Source organism: Corythoichthys intestinalis, chromosome 14 (genome assembly GCF_030265065.1).
Source record: "Corythoichthys intestinalis isolate RoL2023-P3 chromosome 14, ASM3026506v1, whole genome shotgun sequence".
In the NCBI taxonomy this organism is placed as follows: Eukaryota; Metazoa; Chordata; class Actinopteri; order Syngnathiformes; family Syngnathidae; genus Corythoichthys; species Corythoichthys intestinalis.
The window spans coordinates 10,400,782-10,412,935 of record NC_080408.1 but is presented as its reverse complement, the minus strand read 5'-3'; the positions used below and the strand labels follow the sequence as shown (position 1 = coordinate 10,412,935).

The 12,154-nt window shown below is 37.9% G+C and overlaps 1 protein-coding gene across 2 annotated transcripts in view; it reads left to right on the top strand.

Moving 5' to 3' along the window:
* The window catches only part of greb1l (GREB1 like retinoic acid receptor coactivator), a 96,491-nt gene extending 86,927 nt beyond the window's left edge, over positions 1–9,564 (top strand). For both annotated transcript variants that reach the window (XM_057856609.1, XM_057856608.1), the window contains exons 31-33: positions 1,706–1,906; positions 2,008–2,146; positions 6,073–9,564. In XM_057856609.1, coding sequence (XP_057712592.1) covers positions 1,706–1,906; positions 2,008–2,146; positions 6,073–6,236 — 504 coding nt within the window. In that variant the 3' untranslated portion in view covers positions 6,237–9,564. The remainder of the gene's footprint in view (positions 1–1,705; positions 1,907–2,007; positions 2,147–6,072) is intronic.
* Positions 9,565–12,154: the final 2,590 nt, after the last annotated feature.

Genomic DNA, 12,154 nt, shown 5'->3' with positions numbered 1-12,154 from the left:
AATTGACAACCAAACATGCGTAACGAACCGTTTTGAAACTTTGTAATATTTATTCAACATGTTAGGATGAACATTCAACCAAAAAAATTTAGAATAAATAGTCTTATATTTGACAATTCAACATAAACAACAGGTATAGCCATAGGCGTTTTTTGCCTTTATACATGCTCTAGTCAAAACAGGTTATATACAGCAGACCGAACAGTGAAAAAATATATACCATCTAACACAAAAAGTGTTTAGAGGCCATCTCTTTATGAGTTTAGGTATTGCGGCCCATCACCCGATGAAACTTATGTACACACAGTCAAGCTTCTTGAACACACATTTATATAGACAAATTGAGAAGACTGATTGTGGGGAAAAAAATATATATATAACATTGGGAAAAAAAGTATTTTCAAAAATATTTACAATAAACAAGTTAAATTTTTTTCAGGCATGCCACTCCGAAAAGCAGTTTCGTCCTGGAATTATACACAGGGCTACATCACACAGCCCACACTTCCATGGGGTGTCGGTCCTCTTTCCACCCTTCCATTTTCATTTCACTTTACTTTCATTGTCACTATAAATGTACATGAAAAAAAAAAGTCAGTATTTATGAAAATAATAAAGTATAAAATAAAAATATATACAGCAATAAATAATAATGGAAATCTATATGTATGACAATAGAAAGAATACCATAGCTGAATATGTGCTACATCCCTAATCTTCATATAGAAAGAAGAGCACAACAAATTATAAATTCCTGCCTGGGATACACACAGTGCACGTACGACTTTGATCTGATATGCACATTTTATTATTATATACACAAACACACACTTTTATTGCATCAAAATTAACTTTGTCTTGCAATATCAAAAGAAACTTTCAAAAGAAACTTTTTCAGCATAAAAAAATAAGTGAGTTGGCTTACCCTTGCTCGTCGATGGCATCACGCATGCATTTAGGTTGAATGGCTGCAGTATCATTTAGTGAAAGCTCAGCAAATACACTAGATGGCAATATTTAGTCACAATATACAAAGTCACAAGTCTTTCTATCCGTGGATTCCTCTCACAGAAAGAATGTTAATAATGTAAATGCCATCTTGAGGATTTACTGTCATAATAAACAAATACAGTACTTATGTACTGTATGTTGAATGTATATATTCGTCCGAGTTTTATTCATTTTTTTCTTAATGCATTGCCAAAATGTATATGATCGGGAAAAATTATCGGGAATGATTGGAATTGAATCGGGAGCAAAAAAACCCTACAACCCTACAAATTAGAGAAGCGTCACATGATTTTTCAAAGGGTGCCAATACTTTTGTCTGGCCTATTTTTGGAGTTTTGTGTAAAATGATAATGTTTAATTTATTTTCTCCATTCTCTTTTGTTTTGTTTTTTTTTATTGCAAGCAAAATCAATGAAGATATTACTACCAAAGCATTTGTAATTGCAAACATTTTCTGGGAGAAATTGAGCATTATCTGACAGAATTGCAGGGGTGCCAATACTTTTGGCCAACACTGTATAAACAAATACAATACAATACAACAACAATAAGATAATTACACTAACAATAAAAACAATGAAACAACAATAGAAACAATAACATAAGAGTAATTGCAGGCAATTCCAAAGGGAACTACTCCTAAAGGTTTTATCGACTGGCTAGCATTCCTCCCAACTTTCCTCTCTATTCACAGGAGATAGAAAACCCGGCCCCTATCAGCCCATCACAGTACGTGTGCGCCCCGGACAGCGAGCAGACCCTGCTAGATGCACCGGCCCAGTTCCTGCTGGAAAGGTACCTGCAGAGCTGCAGCCACCGGCTGTTCCCTGAAGCCATTCGGAACCCAAACAACCCAGTCCTGTCCATTGACAGCTACCTCAATATCAGTCCGGAGGTAAGTACTACCTTCAGGAAGTGAAGAGAAGAAGACGCAATGACGTCTGTTAAATTAAATATATCTGAACTAACCAGGGTTGTCTTGTGTATGTGTGCCAGATATCCGTGTGCTACATCAACTCCCGTCCACACTCCACCAACCTTAACCACCAAGGCCTGGTGTTCAGCGGCCTGCTGTTGTACCTGTGCGACTCCTTCGTTGTCTCCGGACTCCTCAAGAAGTTCCGCTTCCTCAAAGGTGAGTCAGGAAATTGTACACCAACTTTATTTGAACAGTTTTTCCTTGGAGCAGTGCTGGTACCAAAAGCATTTACACGAACATCCATTCTTCATTGAGTAGAATTATTTTGAAAAAACAAAAGATAAAAAATTCCAATGACTACTTGGCCTACAATTTTTGACCAAATCACATAATTTACATATAAATTAATCCAGGACGGTAAGGGGCATAAAAGTTGAATACAGAATTTTTCAAAAACTTGCCCATCCATTTCTAATGGGATGCCATTGACAGCCATGTACGTCATTCCATTCATTTCCCCTTCATTTTCAATGGCAGGAAAACATACTAGTATGTGGTTCTGATTTTTGACCGCTTACCATTACAGCCCATTGACATTCAACTAGGGCCCATGTAAGTCAAAGCCATTGACAGCCATGTGAGTCTAAATTTCTCATTCATTTTCAATGGCAGAAAATCCTGTGTGGTTGTCATTTTTGACCAAAAACGTCTCATCACTGCCTATTGACATTCAACTGGTGCCCATGTAAATTGATGCCATCCACAGCCATGCAACAGGACATGTCCCTGAAATTTCCCCCATAAAACATTACTTTTTTTTTCTTTCTCCATTGTGCATTTTTTTGTTTGTTGTTGGAGCGATTCATCGTCCAAAAAATACAGTATTTATTAGAGATGTCCCAATCGATCGGCATCCCCATCGATCGGGTCCGATCACGTCATTTTCAAAGTATCGGAATCGGCAAAAAAAATATCGGACAAGCCTTTTTTTAAATATATGCATACATATATATATATATATATATGCATATATATTTTAATTATGTCGTTTTCTAATTGTATTTAACGTTACAGAGATAATATGTTACACTTATCCAGAGTCTTTAGTTTAGGCTTAAGGTAGAGTTATCAAATTTATCCCGATAACGGCGGTAATCAATTTTTTAAAAAATGTATCACGTTAAAATATTTAATGCATGCGCTGTACGACCCACTCACGCATTGTCGCGCTCAATCTGTAATGGCGCCGTTTTACCTATATAGAGAGATAAAAGGCAGCGTAAAATGAGTAGAGTGAATTTTGGCAGCCTTTGGAGCCTGTTTTTAATAGGCTAAAGCCTTACACTCCCTCTCCCTACAATTAGAAATATCATGGGAAGCAATGTGGGGAAGCAAGGTAGCAATTGATCTTTTTCTTAACGCCTTATGTTATTTCCCAGCGCAGAGAAGATAGATCAATTGGTAGCACTACACACAGTCATGGTTCCACTTCCTATCATGCATTTAGGTTGAATGGCTGCAGTATCATTTAGTGAAAGCTCAGCAAATACACTAGATGGCAATATTTAGTCACAATATACAAAGTCACAAGTCTTTCTATCCGTGGATTCCTCTCACAGAAAGAATGTTAATAATGTAAATGCCATCTTGAGGATTTATTGTCATAATAAACAAATACAGTACAAGTACTGTATGTTGAATGTATATATTCGTCCGAGTTTTATTCATTTTTTTCTTAATGCATTGCCAAAATGTATATGATCAGGAAAAATTATCGGGAATGATTGGAATTGAATGGGGAGCAAAAAAAAGCAATCGGATCGGGAAGTATCGGGATCGGCAGATACTCAAACTAAAACGATCGGGATCGGATCGGGAGCAAAAAACATGATCGGAACAACCCTAGTATTTATAGAATGTATTTACTATTATTTAGGTTTTATTTTGATCTATTGATTAATTTAAAACTATTACCGTATTGGCCTGAATATAAGACGGTGTTTTTTGCATTGAAATAAGACTGAAAAAGAGGGGGTCGTCTTATATTCGCGGTCTAGACATTATACCCATTCACGACGCTAGATGGCGCAGATATCATTGAAGCGATGTTCTGTCATGACAGATCTCAGCTACTCTCCCCATTCACGACGCTAGATGGCGCCAGATATCATTGAAGCGATGTTCTGTCATGACAGATCTCAGCTACTCTCAAGTTTAACCAGTTTGCATGATTTTATTGCAGTGTTTTTCCTTATTCAGATTTGTTTCAAGACAACAGTTACAGTTAGACTTCATTTTGATTGTTAATGCAGTTATTGCAATTTTGTTTGTTTTATCACAATAGATTGGTTTATTTACATTTCAAAAACCAAAAGCCATTCATTTACGAATGTGATTGCACTTTAGTTTACATACATACAGTTGTGGTCAAAAGTTTACATACACTTGTGAAGAAAATAATGTCATGGCTCTCTTGAGTTTCCAGTTATTTCTACAACTCTGATTTTTCTCCTACAAAACAATTGAAACAGATACTTCTTTGTCACAAAAAACAGTCATAAAGTTCGGTTCTTTTATGACTTTATTATGGGTTAACAGAAAAAGTGATCAAATCTGCTGGGTCAAAAATATACATACATGGATCTGAAAAAGCGAATCATTGACTTGAACAAGTCAGGAAAGTCACTTGGAGCCATTTCAAAGCAGCTGCAGGTCCCAAGAGCAACAGTGCAAACAATTGTTTGTAAGTATAAAGTGCGTGGCACTGTTTTGTCACTGCCACGATCAGAAAAAAAACGCAAGCTATCACCTGCTGCTGAGAGAAAATTGGTCAGGAGGGTGAAGATTCAACCGAGAATCACCGAAAAGCAGATCTGCCAAGAATTAGAAGCTGCTGGAACACAGGTGTCAGTGTCCACAGTCAAGCGTGTTTTGCATGTCCATGGACTGAGAGGCTGCCGTGCAAGAAGGAAGCCCTTGCTCCAAAAGCGGGACCTTCAGGCTCGACTGAAGTTTGCTGCTGATCACATGGACAAAGATAAGACCTTCTGGAGGAAAGTTCTGTGGTCAGACGAAACAAAAATCGAGCTGTTTGGCCACAATGCCCAGCAATATGTTTGGAGGAGAAAAGGTGAGGCCTTTAACCCCAAGTACACCATGCCTACCGTCAAGCACGGTGGTGGTAGTATTATGCTGTGGGGCTGTTATGCTGCCAATGGAACTGGTGCTTTACAGAGAGTAAATGGGATAATGAAGAAGGAGGATTACCTTGAAATTCTTCAAGATAACCTAACGTCATCACCCCGAAGATTGGGTCTTGGGCGCAGTTGGGTGTTCCAACAGGACAATCACCCCAAACACACATCAAAAGTGGTAATGGAATGGCTAAATAAGGCTAGAATTAAGGTTTTCGAATGGCCTTCCCAAAACCCCATTGAGAACTTGTGGACAATGCTGAAGAAACAAGTCCATGTCAGAAAGCCATCAAATTTAATTGAACTGCACCAATTCTGTCAAGAGAAGTGGTCAAAGATTCAACCAGAATTTTACCAGAAGCTTGTGGATGGCTACCAAAAGCGCCTAATTGAAGTGAAAATGGCCAAGGGACATGTTACCAAATATTAGCGCTGCTGTATGTATTTTTTTGACCCAGCAGATTTGATCACTTTTTTCTGTTCACCCATAATAAAGTCATAAAAGAACCAAACTTCATGAATGTTTTTTGTGACAAAGAAGTATCTGTTCCAATCACTCTATCGGAGAAAAATCAGAGTTGTAGAAATAACTGGAAACTCAAGAGAGCCATGACATTATGTTCTTCACAAGTCTATGTAAACTTTTGACCACAACTGTATATAAGAGTTATATATAAGATTTGAATGAGGCGAAATAACATGCTTTTTCTCTCAAATATATTGTTATAGTCATTTGTTTCAGATGTACTGTAATTATTTTCTGTATAAAAATGAATTTGGTGTTCAAAAAGTCTTTTTTCAAACTTGAGTCTTGCAAAAGAGGGGGTCGTCTTATAATCAGGGCTGTCTTATATTCGGGCCAATACGGTATTAGAGTGAGCCTTTAGTATGTGTCGCATACCATAATGAGCTCTAACACAATATTTTCCTTGCAACTTCATCCTCTAGGCGCCAACTTGTGCGTCATCTGCCAGGACCGCAGCTCCTTGCGTCAAACCATCGTGCGTCTAGAGCTGGAGGATGAATGGCAGTTCCGCCTGCGAGACGAGTTCCAAACGGCCAACTGCAGCGAAGACCGGCCTCTTTACTTTCTCACCGGACGCCATGTTTGAAACGTCCCCCACCGAAAGCGAAAGATAGCCTTTTTCGCTATCATCTGATGGACGCTCAGCTATGCCTTGATTGTACGTGGACAAGTTTTTAGCCACATTGTACGTTTAACTCAGGGTTTTTAAAAGGGAAAAATCGGACTTGGAAAAGAGACGGAAGGACGTTTTCCTCCTTGTGTTTACGCTCTTCTTGGCACCAAAGACATCCTTCAGCTGCACCTTTTTTTTTTTGTCTTATCATGCCTTTCACTGCCTAACAACTCCACACCAAACACTGCCTATTGGATATATGCTGTATATAAAGTGCATTATTTGGGTGGGGAAACCTGCAATCCTGAACCCTGAAATCATATCTAGCACGCTACTTACATATGTTAATCCTAGACAATATGTTCAGTTTAATTACTTAGACTGAACCAGTATTACAATGTCTTTATGGACGTTAGACACATACGCACCTTTAACACTATATCAACTTTAAAGGGGACGCATTATCCATCTGTGGTATTACAACATTCACACTCTTATTCCTTGTTTTTAACACTATTGTACTAATCTAGATTACCTAATACGGCTCTACTTACCTTTTCGGACTATAAATCGCACCCGCCAAAAAATACACAATGAAGAGGAAAACAACATATATAAATTACACCGGATTATAAATCACATTTTGGGTGGAAATTTATTTGACACAAATCCAACACCAAGAACAGACATATCATCTTGAAAGGCAATTTAAAATTAAAATAGACTAGAGAACAACAGGCCGAATAAGTGTGCGGTATGCTAACGTTACATAACACATAAACAAAAAGCTCCAAACTTGGGCTGCAGTTTTCGATTATTTTAGAAGTCGATTATTCGATGAACTATTTAGTTTGAATAATTGGATAAGGAACATAAAAATTAAAATGAATGAGGATCTAAATACAACAAAAGAACAGTTGGCTGACTTACATAGCAAACGTCTGTGTTGTATGAAATTTCAGGTTCGCGGTGAATCAGTAACGGACACACTTTTGCTCAATAGACAATGTTTATTTATGAAAATTGCAGAATATACGTGATTTATTGATTACAATCCCACAAGAGCAAGCAAACAGGTATCAAAAACAAGCACAGCAAGTAGTAACCTCACGCCAAGTCTGAGTTTGCCAACCTCACACCCCCGCGTTACTGTTACAGCACAACAGTGTCCCTTAGAAATGAAAATCGCTTACCGTGACAAAAGAGTGGGAAGCCAGGTCAACACTCCAGTAAGGCGAAAAAAAAAAAGGTCGCGCTGCACGATGGGTACCAGATCCGCAGCAGACTTCCGTTTTTTTTCGGGTGAACACGCTCCATTGTTGCTGTTGACCCATTGTTGCTGGAAACGGCCGTGGCGCAGTTGGTAGCTGGAGTTGTCCTTGGACCGAAGGGTCAGTGGTTCGATTCCCGGCTATGATTTGCCTTCAATGGTTTGAGAGTGCCTTGCATGGCAGCAGCTCCATTGGGGTGTGAATGTGTGCGTGAACGGGGAAATGTGTGCTAATGTAAAGCCCTTTGGGCATGGTAACCATGTAGATAAATGCGCTATATAAGTCGTGTCCAAGAAATTGAGCTGCACATTTAAAATAGCTGAATTTATTTATTTTTTTTGCTTCAATGTAAAAAATTGTTTTTCTTCGATGTAAATTTTTTTACATTAAGCAAATTTTTTTTCTCGAAGCAAAACATTTTTAGCAAGCAAAAAAATATACATTTTTTGCTTCGATATAAAAGCAAAAAAGCATTTTTTCATATCTTAAATCTTAAAGATAAAACATATTTGCTTTGATGCAATAAAAAAAAAATTTTTTTTTGCTTCGATGTAAGAAATTTTTGCTTTGATGCAAAAAAAAAATTCTCATCAAAGCAAAACATTTTTTATATCGAAGCAAAAATATATATATATTTTATATGATGTGAACATTTTTTGCTTCGATGCAGATAATTTTTTTGCTTCGATGTAAAAAATTTTTGCTTTGATGCAAAAAAAAATTATTTTTTTTTGCTTCGATGTAAAAAAAAAAATTTGCTTCGATGCAAAAAAAATTATTTTATTTTTTTTCTGTTTTTTTACTTCCGTGTAATTTTTTTTCCGGGGCATTTTTATTTTTTGCGTCGACAGAAAAAAACAAAACTTCCGTGTCCCTTTCGGGGTACTTTTTTTTCCCCTTTTTTTTTTCTTCTTCCATGTCCCCTTAGGAGGTCCTTAACAACCTGCTCTAGGCTTCCTGTGCCAAAATGAAAGCATTCATCGCAAAATGAAAAGTCGATATCGCGTAAGTCGGGTCCGTCATAACCCAGGGACTACCTGTACAAGTCGAACCCCCAGCCAAACTATAAGAAAAAAACTACGACTTATAGTCCGAAAAATACGGTAGTTAAATTCCACACTGATGGATAGATAGGGCAACATATGAATAGTTATTCATATGTAATAACTATAGTTATAGTTTTATATATATATATATATATATAGTTATGTTATAGTTATACTAACGATAACTATATAACAATTTGTACAAGAAATACATTTTCCATAATATGTCCCCTTTAAACAAAGGTGTTAAGATGCCCTGCGTATTGTTAAGGAACCTTGTCTTTCATATGGGTGTGTGCACAGGGTTTTCCAAAGAATATGCCTTAAGAAGTGACACCCTTGCGTGGACCACCAATGAGAACTAGGCAGAGAAAAAAGAATGTCGCTGGAGCCAAAAGCAAGAGAATTAGACTACTGTACTGTTTAAAGTTTACATTATTATTAATAATAATATATTCTATCATGGTCCGCCCCCCACTATCACCCTGAGGGGTACTGTTGTTTTTGTGTTCGCGTGCATGAAAGTTTTACCCGGTTTGTTGGTGTCTTTCTCAGTCGGCAAGAAGAATCTACCTAAGATGTCCTTAAATGCGTGTTTGTATGCGCACCACCAGGGAGTTATTTATTTTCAGCATTATAGTTGGACTGATAATCACGTGATAGAAAGTGTTTAATTGCATGCACGCTAGGGTGGGAGAATCTACTGAGGTGTAAGGAAGTGAACTTGCACTAAACATGTTGCCAAACCAATTGATGGATTCCAATCGAATCAACTCCCCAATTGATAGCATGATCACAAGTATACTAACCAAAAAAGGCTCCACGTAAATATACATTAAGTAATATGCAACTTGCTTACACAATCTTCACAGAGAGAAGTAGTACGGTGGTCAGTAGTCTACCTCATGTTGTCACAGGAGAGTTGGTATGTTGTTCTTGTTCCAAATTGTTGACTGTAATAATAATAAAATGACTTTTAAAATATTTGAATCTTTCCACACATCCTCTTAAATGTCTTTGCTGACGTTTACTGAGTGCTGACATAAGATTATATCTTTGAGAAGCTAAAAAAAAAGGCAGTTTTTCAACAGACCCTGTGGCTATCAGTGTTAAAAATAATAACAGTACCATAACAATACGGGGGCAGATGCTGGTCTTTCAATGCAGAAAAGCTCAAAGTGTGTCCACTTGTAAGTACTTTGTGACGGTGGAGGGGCTCAGCGGCACCCTCTGCTCGGTAGGGAAAGAAAGTAGAGTGCCAGAAGTCAAATCTCGAAACACAAGCAGCTACAATAAGAAGAAAATGATCACCAGAAATAGATGCTCAATTTTTCGCTAGTCATTTTTAAAGGGAACCACAGATAGAAGGACATGTACCCTAATTTCTGGACTGTAAGGCGCACCTGACTATAAGCCACCACCCACCAAATTTGACACAAAAAAGGCATTTGTTCATAGATAAGCTGCACTGGACTATAAGCCACAGCTGTGCTCACTGTATTATGGGATATTTACATCAAAAGATATTAACCGGAAACACTTTTTTTGACAGCGGCATCATAAGACTGTCATAAAACCATATGAATCATTATGAAGCTTTGAACCAATTGGCTGCAAAGCTTGAACCAATTGGCTGCAAAGCTTCATTAATTCAAGAAGCGTCATTTTGCCATCACTTCCCGCATGGGGGAGACAGTGAACCTCTGCTGCCACCTGCTGTCAACACTTGTCATCCAACATGCCTCCTAGCATGCATTGCAGCTCTACAGATGTAAATAACATTCAAAATTCATGTTCTGTGCTAGTAATTTCTTCAGTTACTATTCCAGTTGTTTCATTAATTGCTAGTTAGCTACTTTGACTGTGGCGCTATAAGTCTGTCATAAGACCATCATAATTATGACATGACACTGCCATGATCATTAATGAATGCATATGAGAGATGTCAAATTATCTCACTTTTGACTGCATGTAAAATATCTGAGCTGGACATAGAGTTGGTGATATAATTTGCCGGATGACAGTTAGTGACATCTGTCATAAGCATTCATTGATGCTCATAATAGTGTCATGTCATAATTATGGCTGTCTTCTGGCAATCTTATGACGCCGCTGTCAAATAAAGTGTTAAATATTAACCCAAATAAATCAACATATAAGCCGCACTGGACTATAAGCCGCAGGATTCAAAATGGGGGAAAAAAGTAGCGGCCTATAGTCCAAAAATTACGGTAGTTCTTAAAAGATAAATCATAGTATGAGTTCTAATAATTTTGTATTAAAACCCCTCTTAATGTTTTCAGTTCAATAAAATTTGTAAAATTATCTTAACTAGTAGGTCGCCATTGTTGTTGACATTGCAGTGCGGTGACATTACATGGCCACGCTGTCGGAATTCCACTTGTCACTCTTTAAAGAAAACAAAAATGTGTCACTCTTTAATTATGTAAGTCAGCAATTGAAATACGCCACAAGGTGTCAGGGGCGGACTGGTAATCTGTGGGTTCTGGAGGATCACAGAACGGCCGGTGCCCTGGACGGCCGGCGGCCGCCATTCATTATACATCACTGTTTTTATCCCCCCTATCCTCTGATTAACTACAGTTCGCATCCAATCCGACAGGTGGCAGCAATGCGCCTGGCACTGCCAATCTGATAGAAGAACGAAGAAAGCACAGAGTAGCCTTCATTGGATCCTTGTGGAAGCAAAATAACAACATGCGTCAATACGAATGGTGGTGGCAAAAAAAGAAAAGAGAAGGGTGGCGCTGAGAAGGTTAGGGAGAAAAAATTAAAGAAACTGGAGAGCGAAGCATTAAAATGTCATAAATTGACAAATATTTTCGCAAGCTGCAACGGCCACGTCGGGTAACAAGTCAACAGCCCAGCCCCCGGCGATGCTGAGTGTGGGAGCGGCAGCCGCTCTGACGTGCAACCGGTGCAGGGAGAGAGAAAAGAAGAGGGAGGGGGGTAACGATATGGAACTTCCCCAGACAAACGCAGGGAAAGTAAGTAGTGATGAAGAGGGTTACTTGCTCGGTATACTGGCAGTTATCCACCAGGTAGCTACATTTTAAATGAAATAAATGACAATTAAAGGGTTAGTGCCAGCTAGCCCATGTACCCGTTTGCAATCGTGTCAAGTTACAGTATGCTAGTCCTACTAGCACTCTCCTAAGAAAAATATTTTAGCTGTAAAACAACGTATGCACACGCAGCAGCAATATTAATTCAGAAGAAATATAACAAAATATTAATAAACTTTACTTTAAAGTTTAGGTAGTTAAATTGATGTTATATATATTAATCATTTATATATCGTTTTGTTTTAAGGTTAATACTTTCCAATGAAGGTTATGTATACAAGATTTGTCTTGAAATGTTTATTGTATTTTCATTGAAATTTATTATTTGTATGGCAAGATTAATTATGGCAAGGCAAATTTATTTATATAGCACAATTCAACACAAGGCAATTCAAAGTGCTTTACATCACATGAAGACCATAAAAATCACATTTAAATCAACACAACAGGGGTCTCTAAACCGGTCCTCAAGGGACGCTGTGGGGCCT